Source organism: Rhinopithecus roxellana, chromosome 8 (genome assembly GCF_007565055.1).
Source record: "Rhinopithecus roxellana isolate Shanxi Qingling chromosome 8, ASM756505v1, whole genome shotgun sequence".
NCBI lineage: Eukaryota > Metazoa > Chordata > Mammalia > Primates > Cercopithecidae > Rhinopithecus > Rhinopithecus roxellana.
Window position 1 is genome coordinate 420,936 of NC_044556.1, and position 17,644 is coordinate 438,579.

The 17,644-nt window shown below is 53.3% G+C and overlaps 1 protein-coding gene across 1 annotated transcript; it reads right to left on the bottom strand.

The window, feature by feature from the left end:
- Positions 1–910: 910 nt before the first annotated feature.
- KLF2 (Kruppel like factor 2) lies at positions 911–3,649 on the bottom strand. The gene is made up of 3 exons (XM_030936064.1): positions 3,463–3,649; positions 2,419–3,232; positions 911–1,589 (listed from the first exon to the last, which is right to left on the bottom strand). The coding sequence occupies exons 1-3, from the start codon at positions 3,535–3,537 to the stop codon at positions 1,414–1,416; spliced, it is 1,065 nt and encodes a 354-aa protein (XP_030791924.1). The 5' UTR covers positions 3,538–3,649; the 3' UTR covers positions 911–1,413.
- Between the last annotated feature and the right edge of the window lie 13,995 nt (positions 3,650–17,644).

Here is a 17,644-nt window from a genome sequence, read left to right on the forward strand (position 1 = left end):
CCGGGGCCCCCGAGAATGGGGAAGGTGAGGGGTGGCAGGGGAAATCTGGGGGGAGAGATACCTCCTTACCTGACTGAGACATTCAAGATAGTATGATTTAGGGATCTCCTCTGCTCTCTAGGTGTTCCAGACTGGTCACCTCCCACCATTGAGGCAGTGAATTTTTTTGCACCAGGAGACCTACAGGGGAGGCTTCTCTCCTTGCCTTCCAGTGCACACAACGGCTGGGTCAATTGTAGAAAGCCACCACTCCCTTCCAGTAGGGTTCAGGGGCCCTTGGAGGCAGACAGAGCAAGCTAACAACCCAACTCCACCACCCTGCAGCTACCTCTCTGGGCCTCTGTTTCCTCATCTGGAAAAGAGCTTCATGCATGGCCCTCGAATGCAGGTTTCACTGTTTCCCCCTAGCAGAATGAGGAACTCACCCCTTAAGAAAAGACTTGCTAAATGTCAAGACGAGTAAAGGGCAGAACATGCCAGAAACTTAGCATGTTAACCCCCTTTAAAAATATAAATAAAATTAAAAAAGCTGGCACTCCAGAAATTTGGCTAAAACCTCAGAGGCTTCCAGGAAGACGTTAAGTTTTTTTTTTTTTTTTTTTTTTTTCTTCAGCCTAGAGGAGGCCACGTCAGTGGGACCAACACTTTCCCAGCTTTGGGGCAAAGAGGCAATTTATGGCTCAAAGAACAACCTTAAAATAACCCTCCCTCAGTCCTAAAATGCAGTGTTTAAATTTACAGAAAAACCCACAGGTTCCTGGCAGGCGGGCGCAGCAGCTGGCAGTCCCGGTGCGGGCCAGAGGCAGGACCCACTGCACATGCTTTAGTGGCGCTGCCCTCCATCAAACTGTCCGCTCCCCCCTCCTCCCAAGTGCCCCAAGGCCCCAGTTCCAAGCAGCCAGACCAGTACTGTGGTTTTTTTTAAAAGATGCAAAACTTTTTAATTAAAAAAAAAAACCAACACAATCTTATAAAAACGAACCAGGTAGCCCAAAAATGCCCACCTGTCTCTCTATGTACAGTAATACAATATTTGTCACAGTCACTATATACATTATAAAAAATGCCGCAGACAGTACAAATTAAGGCCCTTATTTCTCACAAGGCATCACAAGCCTCGATCCTCTAGTGTAGACCCGGTGGGAGAGAAGATGCCACTTAAATTATTGCACCATTTTGAAAAACAAAACTCGTCAAGGAGGATCGTGGTCTTTTCCCACCGGGCCTTCAGTCACAGATGGGGGCTGGGGCGGTGGCGTCGTCGTCGTCATCATCGAGGGAGACCCTCTGTAGCCACGCTGTGCCCGGCCCGGTTCTCTGGGTCCAATAAATATCAGTCACAGTTTGGGAGGGGGCCGCGCCCGGCGCGTGGGACCCGCCACGGCCGCGCGCAGGTGGGCAGGGGCGTCCCGGCTACATGTGCCGTTTCATGTGCAAGGCCAGGTGGTCGGAGCGCGAGAAGGCACGATCGCACAGATGGCACTGGAAAGGCCGGTGGCCCGTGTGCTTGCGGTAGTGGCGTGTGAGCTCGTCTGAGCGCGCAAACTTCCAGCCACAGCCGTCCCAGTTGCAGTGGTAGGGCTTCTCACCTGCAGGAAGGGGGCGAGAGTGAGCCTCAGTTTCCCTCCCAGGACAGGGCACGTATGGACACTGGCTACCCCGGCGAGCGCAACCTATCCCTAGCCAGGCCCTTGACGCGCTCCCTGCTGAAGTGTTGCGCCCCGAGGGATCCTTATCCTACATCCCCAACTCCCCCCGCAATCCGGATCTTCACCCCCAGGGGGTCGGAGGAGCGCACGGTCCACTCCCCACTGTTGCGAGACACGCCCCCCCGACGGGTCCTAAGCATGCACCCTCTCTCCAGCATTTTAAGACACGGAAGCTCTCAAGGTTTCCCAAGCGCACACTCCCTCCCCAAGGTCCTGAGCCTTGTCCCCAGAGGAGCCCCAAGCCTGCGCCCCCTCCTCAACTTCTGGAGATGCAGCATCTCCCCGGGGTTCCTAAACGCGCACCTACTCCCCAACGACCCGAGCCTCAGCCCCGGGGATTCTGAGCCACTCGCCCATAGGCTCCTAAGCCAGCTCCCCCTCCCCAACTTTCTGAGACTGTCTCCCTAGCCACGCCCCCAGGAGGTTTTCCAAGTGCCCTTCCCAACCTCCTGAGGACTCCTCTGTCCTAAGCGTGCGAGCCCCCACCCCAGCCTCTCGGATCACACCTCCTTAGTGAGGGTTCCTGGGTGCCCCCCAACCAACCTCCCGAGCCACGCCTCCCAGGGAGTCCTAAGCGTGCGCCCCCAGCCAGATCCCCCTGAGCCACGCCCCAAGGGAGGTCCTAAATTCATTTTCTGGCGCGCGCTGGGAATCAGACCTTCCTCGCGCGTCCCCCATCTGGCGCTGCCTGCGCGTGCGTGCCGCCCACCTGTGTGCGTGCGCAGATGCGCCTTCAGATGCGAACTCTTGGTGTAGGTCTTGCCGCAGCCCGCGTAGCTGCAGGTGTGAGTGGCGGTGCGTTTGCGGGGCCAGGAGCGACGGCCCCGCTTTGGCTTGGCCTCCAGCAGCTCCAGTGGGGACGCAGGCGGCGTGAGGAGACCGCGGGCGGCGGGGGGCGCCAGACCCAGGGCTGCCGCGGCGGCGGCCGCGTCGTCAAAGAGACCGAAGGCTGGGGGCGCAGGCGGCGCGTAATGCAGGCCGGGCCCAGGAGCGCCGAAGCCGGGGCCACCGAAGGGCGGCGGGAAGGAGGCGCGCGGGCCAGGCGCGGGCAGGCGCGCGGGGCCGTCGGGGCTGAGCGGCGGGGTGTCGGGCGGCGGCGGGGGGCGACCCCCGGGACCTCGCATACATGAAGCCGCCGGGCCCGGGGCGCCCTCGCGCTTGAGGCCGCGCGGTCCACGGGTCAGCCCGGGAGCGCAGCCGTAGCCGCCGCCGTCCGCTTCAGGGGGCTCGGCCTTGACCAGGCGGCCGGGCGGCGCCAGCAGAAAGCGGCCGTGCAGTGCGGGCCCCGGCGGCGCGTCCAGCTCGGGTCGCAGCAGCTCAGACACCAGGCCACCCGCGGGGGCACTGTAGGGCGGAGGCGCGCCGGGTTCGGGGTAGTAGAACGCAGGCGGCGGGGGCGGCGGCGGCGGCTCGGGGGCGGCCTCGGCGCCCAGGCCGTCCAGCCCCATGGACAGGATGAAGTCCAGCACGCTGTTGAGGTCGTCGTCGGTGCCGCCGGGCTCGGGCTCGGCGCGCGGCCAGCGCTGCGGGCGACAGGACAATGGGCGTGAGCGGACGGCGGGGCTCGGGGGGCGCTGCCTGCCGCCCCCGCCGCCCGCCTTCTACCACCCTAAGTCCGCGATCCCCGTGGCCCGCATCCTCTCCTGAGTCTGCAGTCCCCGCCTTCGCGTCCTGTCACCCCTCAGCCCACGTTCTACTACCCCGAGCCCGCCGCCCACGGTCCCGGCCGCCCCGCCGTCCCCGCCGCTCTCACCTCCTGCAGGCCGCGCTCGCGGCACGGGCTGGCGAAAGTGGAGAAGGACGGCAGGATGGGTTCACTCAGCGCCATGGCTGGGACCCGGGGAGGAAGGACGCGGACGGGGTACACCGGTGAGTGGCTGCCCGAGGCCGGGCTGGTCGGGGCGCGGGCGGGGACGGCTCTGTGGGCCGCGGCCGGGCCCGCCCCAAGCCTTATAGGCGCGGCGCGCGCGGGGGCCGGGCCAAAGCGGCGGCGGCGGAAACGCGTCCCGGATGGGGACGAGCTCCGGGCGCAGCCTAAATTTAGCCGCGGTATATAAGCCGGCGGGCGGCGGCGGCCGTGGCCACTGCGGCGGCCCGGGCCCTGCGCTGACAGCCCGGCCCCTCGCGCGCAGCCAGGGCCGCGCCTCCCCCTCCCCGGGCCCCGCCCCCGCCGGTCTCCCCGGCGACGTTGTCAACACGCGCTGCACAACAGCGGCGTGACGCCCAGGGATCCCCCGGGCGCCCCGGGCTCCCGCCTGCGCGAGCATCCCGGGGACCTGGAGCGGGGGCGGTGTCGGGGCCTCTCGGAAACTCACGGGAGCACCGGGCTTGGCGGCCTCCCCGGATCCCTTGACGGAAGGGGAGATTGGCTCCAGCTTCAGAGGTCCTCAGAACCCTGGGTGGATGGGAAGCCTGGAGTCTCCAGGATTCATGGATGGGTGAGGCTGGGCCCCTCATCTGTCGTGGGACCACCCAGAGGGCGCCACCGTGTGCACATCACCCTGTTAAAAAAAAAAAAAAAAAAAAAAAAAAAAAAAAAAATCTTGTGTAGACCGGGCTCCGTGGCTCACACTGTAATCCCACCACTTTGGGAGGCTGAGACAGGAGGATCACTCGAGACCAGGAGTTCAAGACCAGCCTGGGTAACACAGTGGCCCCCATCTCTTAAAAAATAAAAAAAAAAATTAGCTGGGTGTAGTGGGAGGCTGAGATGGGAGGATCGCTTGAGCCCAGGAGGTCGAGGCTGCAGTGAGCTATGATCACACCACTGCACTCCAGCCTGGGTAACAGAGGAGACTCAAGAAAACAAACAAAACAAAACTTTTGTGTGGCAACATCAAGACACGTTAAATCTTTGACATTTGAGACGCCCACCCCCTCCTCCCCAGCCCGTCAAGTGCAGGGAAACTGAGGCAGAGGTGGCTGGGAGAAGTTGGAGGTCCAGCAGGCACAGGCAGGCTGGGTTCCTTTACCAACTTGCATAAGCGAACTAAGTAACTCAGAATGACCGGTGATGACGGTCATTCCCCCAGTACAACTCCAGCATCGGGGGCGTCAGATAACAATGCTGCTCAATGGGTCCCTTCAGTGCTCCACCTCTGTCCCACACACCATATCCCTGCTGGCCGGGGACTGTCACTCCTGTTACAACTGTCTGCCAGCCCTGTGTGGGCACTGGGGACACAGTAACCAAGAGATAGACAAGACCCGTGCCCTAGGGGACCTCCACTTTAGTGGAGGAGGGAAGGATAAAAGTTTATTCATTTGGGTTTTTTTGAGACAGGGTCTCCCTCTGTTGCCCAGGCTGGAGTGTAGTAGTGCAGTCACAGCTCACTGCAGCCTCAAACTCCTGAGCTCAAGTGTTCCTCCTGCCTTTGCCTCCCAAGCAGCTGGGATTACAAGGTGGATGCCACCGTGCCTGGCTAATTTTTTGTTTTTTTGTATTTTTTGTAGAAATGGGGTCTCACTATGTGGCCCAGGATGGTCTTGAAGTCCTGGACTCAGGCGATCCACCCGCCTCGGCCTCCCAAGGTGCTGGGATTACAGGTGTGAGCCATTGCGCCTGGCCTTACTGATAGGGGTTTAAAAAGAAAAATGGAGCGGTAGAAGGGACTAGAAAGTGAGTGTGTGATGAGGCAGGGGGAGGGAAGAAATGGGGAAATTTTGAATCTCACCCAGGAGGTGAAATGTGAGCTTATGTGAAAAAGTCACTGGGGAACTTGTGGGTATTGGAGGAAGAGCATCCCAAGAGGAACCTAGAGCCAGGTGGTGAGGGATGCAGGCAACTCCTGCTCTGGAAGCTTGGATTCTCAGCCCCTGCAGAAATGCACTCTGCAGGGTCTCCTCTGCAGCCCCCACCAAACCCAGTCACCAGAGACTTCAAGTTGAGTACAAACTTGCTTTCTGCAGTTACCACCGAAATGGTTGTGAGTCAGCCTCAGCCACTGAGCATGCGCTGTGTGACCTTGAACCAGTGGCTTTGCCTGTTTGGGTTTGCCACCTCAGTCTGTGAAATACACATAAGAATAGTACCTTACCCCCAATGGCTATTGTGAGTTCACACAGTCTCTTTTCTTTGTTGTGGAAGTAGGTGACATCCTGCGTGACACTGAACTCTCTACCAGTGCTTGGGAGATGGGCCTGCTTGTGTGCTTTGGGAATTGAATTGCCTTTCTCTGGGCCTCAGTTTCCCTGTATGGTAATGATGGAAAGATTAAGGGCATCAGGAATTTCTCCGCAAGGATATGGGATGCCTGGGCAACTGCCCGGGGGGGTTTTTGTTTGTTCATTTCTTTGCTTTGGCCAAGACTGCTGGCTGGACGCGGTGGCTCACACCTGTAATCCTAGCACTTTGGGAGGCTGAGGCGGGCAGATCACTTGAGGTCAGAAGTTGGAGACCATCCTGGCCAACACAGTGAAACCCCATCTCTACTAAAAATACAAAAATTACCCAGGTGTGGTTGCATGTGCCTGTAATCCCAGCTACTCGAGAGGCTAGAATCGCTTGAACCTGGGAGGTGGAGGTTACAGTGAGCCGAGACCATGCCACTGCACTCTAGCACTCCAGCCTGGGTGACAAGAGTAAGACTTTGTCTTAAAAAAAGAAAACCTCGGACCACAGCATCCCTCTGGTTTCTCAGCAAGCACCATGGTCCCCTGGGCCTCTGAGCCTTGCTCACTGGCACCTGCAGCTTGTCTGAGGCACCTCCCTGCCTTCCTCCTCTCTTACTGTCTCTGTTTGGGTCCTGAAACATACCAGGCACGTTCCCCCTGCAGGCCTCTGTGCTTACTGTGCCCCCCACGAGCATTCCTTTCTTTCCATTTCCACTTGTGAAGCTCTGTCTGTCTGTCTCTCTTTTTTTTTTTAACCTCCTTTAACTAACGTACTTTATTTATTTGTTGATTTTTGAGACAGAGTCTTGATCTGTTGCCCAGGCTGCAATGCAGTGGTGCCATCTCAGCTCACTGCAGCCTCCGCCTCCTGGGTTCCAGAGATTCTCCTGCCTTAGCCTCCTAGATAGCTGGAATTACAGGCGCCTGCCACCATGCCCGGCTAATTTTTTTTTTTTGAGATGGAGTCTTGCTCTGTTGCCCAGGCTGGAGTGCAGTGGTGTGATCTCGGCTCACTGCAAGCTCCACCTCCCGGGTTCACACCATTCTCCTGCCTCAGCCTCCCGAGTAGCTGGGTCTACAGGCGCCCGCCACCACGCCCGGCTAATTTTTTGTATTTTTAGTAGAGACAGGGTTTCACCCTGTTAGCCAGGATGGTCTCGATCTCCTGACCTTGTGATCCGCCCGCCTTGGCCTCCCAAAGTGCTGGGATTACAGGCGTGAGCCACCGCGCCCGGCTTTTTTTTTTTTTTTCAGTAGAGACGGGGTTTCACCATGTTGGCCAGGCTGGTCTCAAACTCCTGACCTCAAGTGCCGCCCACCTCAGCCTCCCAAAGTGCTGGGATTTGGGAGGCGTGACCCACAGCGCCTAGCCTGGACTTTTATTTTTTTAGAGCAGTTTTAGATTTATAGAAAAATTGAGCAGAAAGTACAAGGTGTTCCCAGGTAGCACCCCTCGCACCACCCCAACCTTTCTCCTGTTATCATCTTGCATTAGTGTGGTGCATTTGTGACAATTACTTAGCAGAGAGGAATATATTATTATTAACTAATAATAATAACAGCCCATATTTTATTTATTTATCTTGACACAGGGTCTTGCTCTGTCGCCCAGGCTGCAGTGCAGTGACAGTCATGGCTCACTGTAGCCTCAAACTCCTAGGCTCAAACCGTCCTCCCAGCTCAGCCTCCCAAGTAGCTCAGACTACAGATGTGCACCACCATGCCTGGCTGATTTTCATTTGTAGAGACAGGGTCTTGCCATGAATAATTCAGTCCATCAGTAATGGGTTAAATGGTGGGCCCACAAAGAAATGTCTAAGTCTCAAATCGCTGGCACCTGTGACTATGACCTTATTTAGAAAGTTTCTTTGGCTGGGCGCAGTGGCTCACGTGTGTAATCCCAGCACTTTGGGAGGTCGAGGCGGGTGGGTGGATCACCTGAGGTCGGGTGTTCAAGACCAGCCTGGCTAACATGGAAACCCCGTCTCTACTAAAAATATAAAATTAGCCAGGCATGGTGGTGCATGCCTGTAGTCCCAGCTACTCGGGAGGCTGAGGCAGGAGAATCACTTGAATCCGAGAGGTGGAAGTTGCAGTGAGTTGAGATCGCACCCTTGCACTCCAGCCTGGGCGACAGAGTGAGACTGTCTCAAAAAAAAAAAAAAAAAAAAAAAAGTTTTTGCAGACATCGTGAACCGTCTTGAGGTGAGATCATCCTGGATTAAGGTGGGACCTGATCCAGTGACGACTCCTCAGGAGAGAAAGGACGCAGGAACACAAACACAGAGAAGAAGGACATGTGAAGATGGCCAGAGGCTGGAGTGAGGCAGCCACAGGCCCAAAGATATCTTTGGAGCCACCAGCAGCAAAACTGGGAACAGATTCTTTTCTTTTCTTTTTTTTTGTTTTTAGATGGAGTCTCACTCTGTAGCCCAGGCTGGGGTGCTGTGGTGTGATCTTAGCTCACTGCAGCCTCCATCCCTTGGGTTCAAACAATTCTCGTGCCTCAGCCTCCCAAGCAGCTGGGATTACAGGTGTGTGCCACCATGCCTGGCTAATTTTTGTATTTTTAGTAGAGATGGGGCTTCATCCTGTTGGCCAGGCTGGTTTTGAACTTCTGACCTCAAGGGATCTGCCTGCCTCAGCCTCCCAAAGTGCTGGGATTATAGGCGTGAGCTACTGCACCCAGCTAAGGGAACAGATTCTTTCTCAAATGGCTGGCCGCTGTGGCTCACATCTGTAATTCCAACACTTGGAGGCCGAGGCAGGAGGATTGCTGGAGTCCAGGAGTTTGAGACCAGCCTGGGCAACATAGTGAGACCCCATCGCTACAAAAAATACAAAATTGGCTGGGCATGGTGGTGCATACCTGTGGTCCCAGTTACTCGGTAGGTTGAGGTGTGAGAATCGCTTGAGCCTGGAAGGCGGAGGCTGCAGTGAGCCAAGATCACGCCACTGCACTCCAGCCTGGGCGACAGAGCGAGACTCCGTCAAAAAAAAAAAAAAAAAGGAGTAAAAGAAGATCCTTTCTCAGAGCCTCCAGAGGGAACCGACCCTGCTGATGCCTTGATTTTGGGCTTTTGGCCTCCAGAACTGTGGGGAATACATTTCCATTGTTGGAAGCCACCCAGTCTGTGTCTTTTGTTGCGGCCACCACAGGAAACTCATACATCATGGTAACCAGCTGTTCTCTCGCCTGGCTTCCTCTCCAGACGGCGAACCCCTCAAGACAGGGACCTTCCTTGACTCATCTCTGTGTCCCCCTGGGCCCAGCTGTGGACCCACTTTGTTGAAACAAATGTGATGTAAAGACAGTGGCCACCCACTGAGGACCTCCCAGGGCAGTGTGAAACATTTCAGCAGAGTGCCTGGCCAGCAGAACCAATGTAGAGAGCCGCCAGTGCATGGAAAGAACATGAACTTTTAATTTTATTTTAGAGAAATGAGGTCTCGTGGATTGGTCTCGTGGGCCGGGTGCAGTGGCTCATACCTGTAATCTCAGCACTTTGGGAGGCTGAGGCAGGCAGATCACCTGAGGTCAGGAGTTCGAGACCAGTGTGAAAAGAGACCATGGTGAAACCCCGTCTCTTCAAAAAATACAAAAATTAGCCAGTCGTGGTGGTGCGTGCCTGTAGTCCCAGCTACTTGGGAGGCTGAGGCATGAGAATCGCTTGAACCTGGGAGGCAGAGGCTGCAGTGAGCTGAGTTTGTGCCATTGCACTCCAGCCTGGGTGACAGAGTGAGACCCTGTCTTAAAAAAAAAAAAAGCAGGAATGGTGGCTCATGCCTGTAATCCCAGCACTTTGGGAGGCCAAGGCGGGTGGATCTTGAGGTCAGGAGTTCAAGACCAGCCCGCCCAACATGGTGAAACCTCGTCTCTACTAAAAATACAAAAATTAGCAGGGCGTGGTGGTGGGCATCTGTAGTCCCAGCTACTCAGGAGGCTGAGGCAGAGAATTGCTTGAACCCAGGAGGTGGAGGTTGCAGTGAGCGAGATCGCACCACTGCACTCCAGCCTGGGTGACAGAGCGAGACTCTGTCTCAAGAAAAAAAATAAAAGAGAAATTAGGTCTCACTATGTTGCCCAGATTGGTCTTTAAGTCCTGGCCTCAAGTGATCCTCCTGCCTTGGCTTCCCAAAGTGCTGGGATTACAGGCATGAGCCACTATGCCCAACCTAGATGAACTTTAATTGCCATATTAGCTGTGTGACCTTAGGCAAGCCACTTAACCTCTCTGAACCTCAGTTTCCTTTTGAGAATATGAGACAGCATTTGTCAGTGTTCAATAGTACTTGCTGGCTGATTGTGAGGGTGAGTGAATGAGCATGTTAGGGGATCTCAGGCACTATGGAATCTCTGTGCAGGAGAGGTTTGGCACTGGGAGGGGTCTTGAAGCACAGACCCTCTCCTGCTGTTGTCCTGTGAAACTGCTATCTGGTTGGTACCTGCCTGCATAGGTATCTGTTCTCGTGAAGTCTCAGCCAATGATGATGTTGGAGAAAGAGCACTGGGCATGAAGTCACATTCTCAGCCCTGCCTGGAACTAGTTAGGTGACTTTACCCTCAAAGCTCTGCAAGCCTTGGCTGGGTGCAGTGGCTCACGCCTGTAATCCCAGCACTTCAGGAGGCCAAGGCGGGTGGATCATTTGAGGTCAGGAGTTCGAGACCAGCCTTACCAACACAGTAAAACTTCGTCTCTACTAAAAATACAAAAATTAACCGGGTGTGGTGGCTCATGCCTGTAATCCCAGCACTTTGGGAGGCTGAGGTGGGTGGATCACCTGAGGTTCAAGACCAACCTGACCAACATAGTGAAACTCTGTCTCTGCTAAAAATAGAAAAATTAGCCATGGATGGTGGTGGGTGCCTGTAATCCCAACTACTTGGGAACTTGGGAGGCTGAGGCAGGAGCATCGCTTGAACCTGGAAGGTGGAGATTGCAATGAGCTGATTGCACTCCAGCCTGGGTGACAGAGCGAGACTTCATCTCAAAAGCGAAGCAAAATTAGCCAGGCGTGGTGGCACACATCTGTAGTCCCAGCTACTTGGGAGACTGAGGCAGGAGAATCACTTGAATCCTGGAGGCAGGGTTGTAGGGAGCCAAGATCACGCCACTGCACTCCATCCTGGGTGACAGAGGGAGACTCGGACTAAAACTCCTGACCTCAGGTGATCTACTCACCTAGGCCTCCCAAAACGTTGAGATTACAGGTGTGAGCCACCATGCCTGGCCACTGTTGGGAACTTTATGTTTCCTGATGATGATTTGTTTTTTGGAGACAGGGTCACCCGGGCTGGAATGCAGACATGTGATCATAGCTCACTGCAGCCTCCAACTTCCAGGCTCAAGCAATACTCCTGCCTCAGCCTCCTGAGTAGCTGGGATTGCAGGTGCGCACTACCTCGACTGGCTCATTTTTAATCTTTGTTTGTAGAGACAGGGTCTCACCATGTTGCCTAGGCTGGTCTCGAACCCCTAGGCTCAAGTGATCTTCCTCCCTAAGCCTCCCAAAGTGCTGAGATTACAGGCATGAGCCACCGTGCCCAGCCTCAATGGTGAGTATCTTATTGTCATCTTTCTTGTGGCCCCTTATCTTCTCCTTACAACTCAACATTGTAAATGTAGACCAAGGAGGCAGAATATTTTCCTCAAATCTGTTGATAATAAGTTGCTTTTAGCACTGTGCTGGCACAGATTCTGAGGTTGTAGCCAGGCCCAGTGCTGTGATGGATTGGTCATGTCTGTGATTGACTGGTGATGTCTGTCACCAACAGGGGATTGGATAAGTGGTACGTGTGCAGCTTTGTATTTGTTGTCTCCTGCCAGGCTGTCTTCAAGGGCTCAGGAAACGTGCAAATGAGTTTTTCGTCTGAGCCACAAATAAATACTGAGCTTCCGCTCCATGCTGAACTGGGCATGGAGAGGAAACTGATGAAGTGTATGGCCTGTTTCTGCCCATAGAGAGATTACAATCTTCTTTTACTGGGCCCTGGACATTTCTAGTAACCTTGAATTCTTTCCACTTTTCTTCTAGAGTCTAAGCTGCCTTTCTCTTTACCAGCTGTTTGCCCCAAATAGCTATTGTGTGCACTTGGCTCAGATCCCAAGAGCAAGTACTCAGGAATTCTACAGAAAACACGTCATGTAAAATACAGCTGAGCTTCCAAGACAAATTATGAACACTGGAGGAATTACAGTCACATTACAGCAGCAACTGGATGATGACTCCCAGCTGGGGTGATTGGGGTGTTTTTGCTGAGGTTTGCACAACCCTTTTTCAGTATGTTGCAAAACTTGGCTCCTCATGTTGCAAAAAGGTCTGGTAGTTCTGCCTTTCTTGAGGATATGGAGAGATATGGGCAGAGGCACCCTCTGCAAGTGCTCTTCTTATCTCAGGTCACCACCTTGTTGCTGCCATGCTTGGAGCTGAGGTCTGATAGGAAAGGTCACTTTGTGATTGGCCTGGTTGTCTCTGGAGTTTGTGTGTGTGTGTGTGTATCTGTGTGTGTGTGTGTGTGTGTTTGCACAGGGTCTCGCTCTGTCTCCCAGGCTGGAGTTCAGTGGTGCTATCATAGGTCACTGTAGCCTCAAACCCCTGGGCTCAAGCGATCCTTCTGCCCCCGTCTCTCAAAGCACTGGGATTACAGACCTAAGCCACCACGCCTGGCCCTGCCTCTGGAGTTTTCTTATTACTATATAAATAATTAGGTCACGTGTGCATGGGGAGATACGGGATTGCACTGGGCTGATTACTGATGGATTTCCATCAGAACCTCTCATCATCTGCTTGCCAGCCAGGCCATGACTACCTCGGTCTTATTGACACACAGGATAGAAGACGGGGAGAGAACAATACTTACTGAGCACCTACTGTATACCAGGCCCCATGCTGAGGATCTGGATGTATTTTCTTTTTTCTTTTTTTTTTTTTTGAGGCCAGGTCTCAATCTGTCACCCAGGCTGGAGTGAAGTGGCGCGATCTCAGCTCACTGCAACCTCTGCCACTGAGGTTCAAGTGATTCTCCTGCCTCAGCCTCCCGAGTAGCTGGGATTACAGGCACACGCCACTACACCCAGTTAATTTTTGTTTTTTAAGTAGAAATGGGAGTCTCACTGTGTTGGCCAGGCTTGTCTGGATGTATTTTCTTATTTAATCCTCTCAGTTGGTCTGTTCAGTGAGGTGAGTGATGGACAGCTGGAACCCTGAGTTTAGATTCTGGCTCTTGTACTTGTTGACCTTGAGTGAATGATGTTCTTTTTTCTTTTTTTTTTTTTGAGATGGGAGTCTCGCCCTATTGCCCACGCTGGAGTGCAGTGGCGCAACCTCGGCTCACTGCAACCCTCTGCCTCCCAGGTTCAAGCGATTTTTCCCACCTCAGCCTCCTGAATAGCTGGGATTACAGACATGTGCCACCACACCCAGCTAATTTTTAAATTTTTAGTAGAGACGGGGTTTCACCATATTGACTAGGCTGGTCTCAAACTCCTGACCCCAGTGATGATCCGCCCATCTCAGCCTCCCAAAGTGCTGGGATTACAGGCATGAGTCACTGTACCCGGCCTGATATTCTCTTTTTGATCTTCAGTCCCTCATTCATCAAAGGGGCATGAGAATGCCCGCCCCATCAGGTGTTTATGAAGGTAGCAAACAGGAGAATCACTTGAACCCTGGAGGCAGAGGTTGCAGCGAGCCGAGATCACGCCATTGCACTCCAGCCTGGGCAACAAGAGCAAAAGTCTGCCTCAAAAAAAGATTTTTCCCAGAAGAACCCTTCCATCCCTGGGAGCGATTTTTATGTATCTTAATTGGAGGTTGGCAAATGGTGGCTTGCAGCTTAAAAAAAAATAAAAATGGCCGGGCGTGGTGGCTCAAGCCTGTAATCCCAGCACTTTGGGAGGCCGAGATGGGTGGATCACGAGGTCAGGAGATCGAGACCATCCTGGCTAACACGGTGAAACCCCGTCTCTACTAAAAAATACAAAAAATTAGCCGGGCGAGATGGCGGGCGCCTGTAGTCCCAGCTACTCGGGAGGCTGAGGCAGGAGAATGACGTAAACCCGGGAGGCGGAGCTTGCAGTGAGCCGAGATCGCACCACTGCACTCCAGCCTGGGTGACAGAGCGAGACTCCGTCTCAAAATAAATAAATAAATAAATAAAATAAAAAATAAAAATATCAGTAGTGTAATTCTCTATATTCTATGCATATTCCTACATAAATTATATATATGTATATAAATTTTTATCAAGGTGAAGCTCACATAACCTGAAATTAACCATTTTATTTTATTTCATTTATTTATTTATTTTTGAGACAGTCACTCTGTCTCGCAGGCTGGAGTGCAGTGGTGCGACCTCAGCTCACTGCAGCCTCCATCTCCCAGGTTCAAGTGATTCTTCTGTCTCAGCCTCTCAAGTGGCTGGGCTTACAGGCGCACACCACTCTATCTAGCTAACTTTTGTAGGTTATGTAGAGACAGGGTTTCACTGTATTGGTCAGGCTGGTCTCGAACTCTCAACCTCAGGTGATCCACCTGCCTTGGCCTCCCAAAGTGCTGGGATTACAGGTGTGAGCCACAGCACCCAGCTGAAATTAACTGTTCTAAAGTGCACAATTTAGTGGCATTGTGTACATTCAGTGCTCTGCGAACGTCACCTCTGTCTAGCTGCAGAACATTTCTGTCACCGCCAAAGAAAACCCTGTCCCCATTAGCAGTCACTCCTCACTCCCCTCCCCCAGTCCCTGGCAGCCACCAATCAGCTTCCTGTCTTTATGGATTTGCCTGTTCTAGACTTTTTTTTTTTTCCCTTGAGACGGAGTCTGGCTCTATTGCCCAGGCTGGAGTGCAATGGCGCGATCTTGGCTCGCTGCAACCTCTGCCTCCGGATTCAAGCGATTCTCCTTCCTCACCCTCCTGAGTAGCTGGGATTACAGGCACCTGCCACCACACCGGGCTAATTTTGTATTTTTACTAGAGACAGGGTTTCTCCATGTTGGTCAGGCTGGTCTCCAACTCCCGACCTCAGGTGATCCACCCGCCTCAGCCTCCCAAAGTGCTGGGATTACAGGCATGAGCCACCGCGCTGGCTGCTTTTTTTTTTTTCTGAGATGGAGTCTCACTCTGTCACCCAGGCTGGAGTGCGGTGGCGCGATCTCAGCTCACTGCAAGCTCCGCCTCCTGGGTTCACGCCATTCTCCTGCCTCAGCCTCCCAAGTAGCTGGGACTACAGGTGCCTGCCACCATGCCCAGCTAATTTGTTTTTGTATTTTTTAGTAGAGACAGGGTTTCACTGTGTTAGCCAGGATGGTCTCGATCTCCTGACCTTGTGATCCACCTGGCTTGATCCACCTGCCTTGAATGGAATCGTATAATATGTGGGCACTGCAGCTTTCATTTGGCCCATGAGCTAAGCATGGATTTACATTTATGAATGGTTGGAAAAAAAATAGTACTTCATGAAACACAAACATTATATGAAAATCAAATTTCCGTGTGCATAAATACATCTTACTGTTAGCCATACCCATTCATAGATCCATCAGCTATAGCTACTTTTTTTTTCTTTTCGAGACAAGGTCTGGCTCTGTCTCCCAGGCTGGAGTGCAGTGGTGCGATCACGGCTCACTGCAGCCTTGACCTCCTGAGCTCAGTTGATCCTCCCACCTCAGCCTCCCAAGTAGCTTGGAACTACAGGCGTAGGCTGCCACACCTGGCTGATTTTTTGTAGAGACAGTGTCTATGTTGTCCATGCTGGTTTCGAACTCCTGGCCTGAAGAGATCCTATCCTGCTTTGGCCTCCTAAAGTGTCAGGATTACAGGCATGAACCACTGTACCTGGCAATGGCTCCTTTCCTGGGATGACGACAGAGTTGAGTCATTTTGAAAGAGACCACGTGGCCCACAAAGCAGAAAATCTTGACTCTGGCCAAAGCTTAGAGACGTTAACTTCAAGCACAGGGAAAAGCCGGCAGAGCTATGTTCAACTCCAAAGTCTGGACTGTATTCCCAAGACTATCGCTGCCTCAGTATGCTTTGTTGTTGTTGTTGTTGTTGTTGTTGTTGTTTGAGATGGAGTCTTGCTCTGATGCCCACGCTGGAGTGCAGTGGCGCAATCTCAGCTCACTGCAACCTCCGCCTCCTGGTTCAAGCAATTCTTGTGCCTTAGCCTCCTGAGTAGCTGGGACTATAGGAGCGCACCACCATGCCTGGCTAATTTTTGTATTTTTAGTAGAGACAAAGTTTCACCTTGTTGACCGGCTGGTCTTGAACTCCTAACCTCAGGTGGTCTGCCCACCTCAGGCTCCCAAAGTGCTGGGATTACAGGTGTGAACCACCGTGCCCAGCCTCAGTATGCATTTTATAGACACTGATGAACACTTTTTTGTTGTTGTTGAGACAGGATCTTGTTCTATTGCCCAGGCTAGAGTACAGTGGTGCAGTCATAACTCACTGTAGCCTCAAACTCCCGGGCTTAAGTGATCCTCCTGCTTCAGCCTCCTGAGTAGCTGGGACTACAGGTGCATGCCACCAAACCCTGCAAATTTTTTATTTTGTTTGTAGAGACAGGGTCTCCCTATGCTGCCCAGGCTGGTCTCCAACTCCTGGTCTCAAATGATCCTCATGCCTTGGCCTCCCAACGTGCTGGGGTTACAGGTGTGAGCCACTGTGCCTGGCTAAGGAATACTTCTTATTGGGCAGGTGCTGGAACGTGAGCTGTCTACCAGAGTGGGCCAGTCTTTGTCCTCAGGGAGCTTCCAGACAGGGAGGAGACTGAGGGTTAAGTGAAGCTCTCTATCCAAGCATCACAGAGTCACAGGCTGATGGGAAGGCGGAGGGAAAAGTGGGGAGTGCTCAGGGTAGGATAATGGGGCTCTGACTTAGATTGGAGGGGAGACGGGAAGAAAAAACCTTTTTTTTTTTTTTTGAGATGGAGTCTCGCTCTGTCACCCAGGCTGGAGTGCAGTGGCGCGATCTCTGCTCACTGCAAGCTCCGCCTCCCCAGTTCACTCCATTCTCCTGCCTCAGCCTCTGGAGTAGCTGGGACTACAGGCGCCCGCCAACACGCCTATCTAATTTTTTGTGTTTTTAGTAGAGAGGGGGTTTCACCGTGTTAGCCAGGATGGTCTCCATCTCCTGACCTCATGATTCGCCTCTCTTGGCCTCCTAAAGTGCTGAGTTTACAGGCTTGAGCCACCGCGCCCGGCCCAGAAAAAAACCTTTTAAGGCTGGGCGCGGTGGCTCACGGCTGTAATCCCAGTACTTTGGGAGGCTGAGGCGGGCAGATCATGAGGTCAGGAGATTGAGACCATCCTGGCCAACATGGTGAAACCCAGTTTCTACTAAAAATACAAAAATCAGCTGGGCGTGGTGTTGTGTGCCTGTAGTCCCAGCTACTCGGGAGTCTGAGGCAGGAGAATCGCTTGAACCTGGAAGGCAGAGGTTGCAGTGAGCGGAGATCATGCCACTGCACTCCAGCCTGGTGGCAGAGTGAGATTCTGTCTCAAAACAAACAACCTTTTAAGCAGAAACTTGAAGGCCAAGGGGGTCACGTCCAGGAGAGTGGCAAATCTGAAGACTGTTTATGTCAGCAGTATGAACATCACCAGCATCTGGGACATTTTAAGAACCTGGTTGTAAATGTCGAATTTACAAGTGCTGACTTCAGAGTGATTTCTTTTTTTTTTTTTTCTTTTGAGATAGGGTCTCACTCTGATGCCCACGCTGGAGTGCAGTGACGCGATCTCAGCTCACTGCAGCCTTGATTTTCCAGGCTCAAGGAATCCTCCCACTTCAGCCTCCCAAGTAGCTGTGACTATAGC

What these genes read in the sequence shown, in the direction of transcription:
- KLF2 (XM_030936064.1), bottom strand. Translation starts at nt 3,537, where the DNA reads ATGGCGCTGAGTGAACCCATCCTGCCGTCCTTCTCCACTTTCGCCAGC. An exon ending in GCGAGCGCGGCCTGCAGGAG is followed by an intron (nt 3,233 to 3,462) that starts GTGAGAGCGGCG and finishes TGTCGCCCGCAG; the next exon opens with CGCTGGCCGCGCGCCGAGCC. An exon ending in GCATCTGCGCACGCACACAG is followed by an intron (nt 1,590 to 2,418) that starts GTGGGCGGCACG and finishes CCCTTCCTGCAG; the next exon opens with GTGAGAAGCCCTACCACTGC.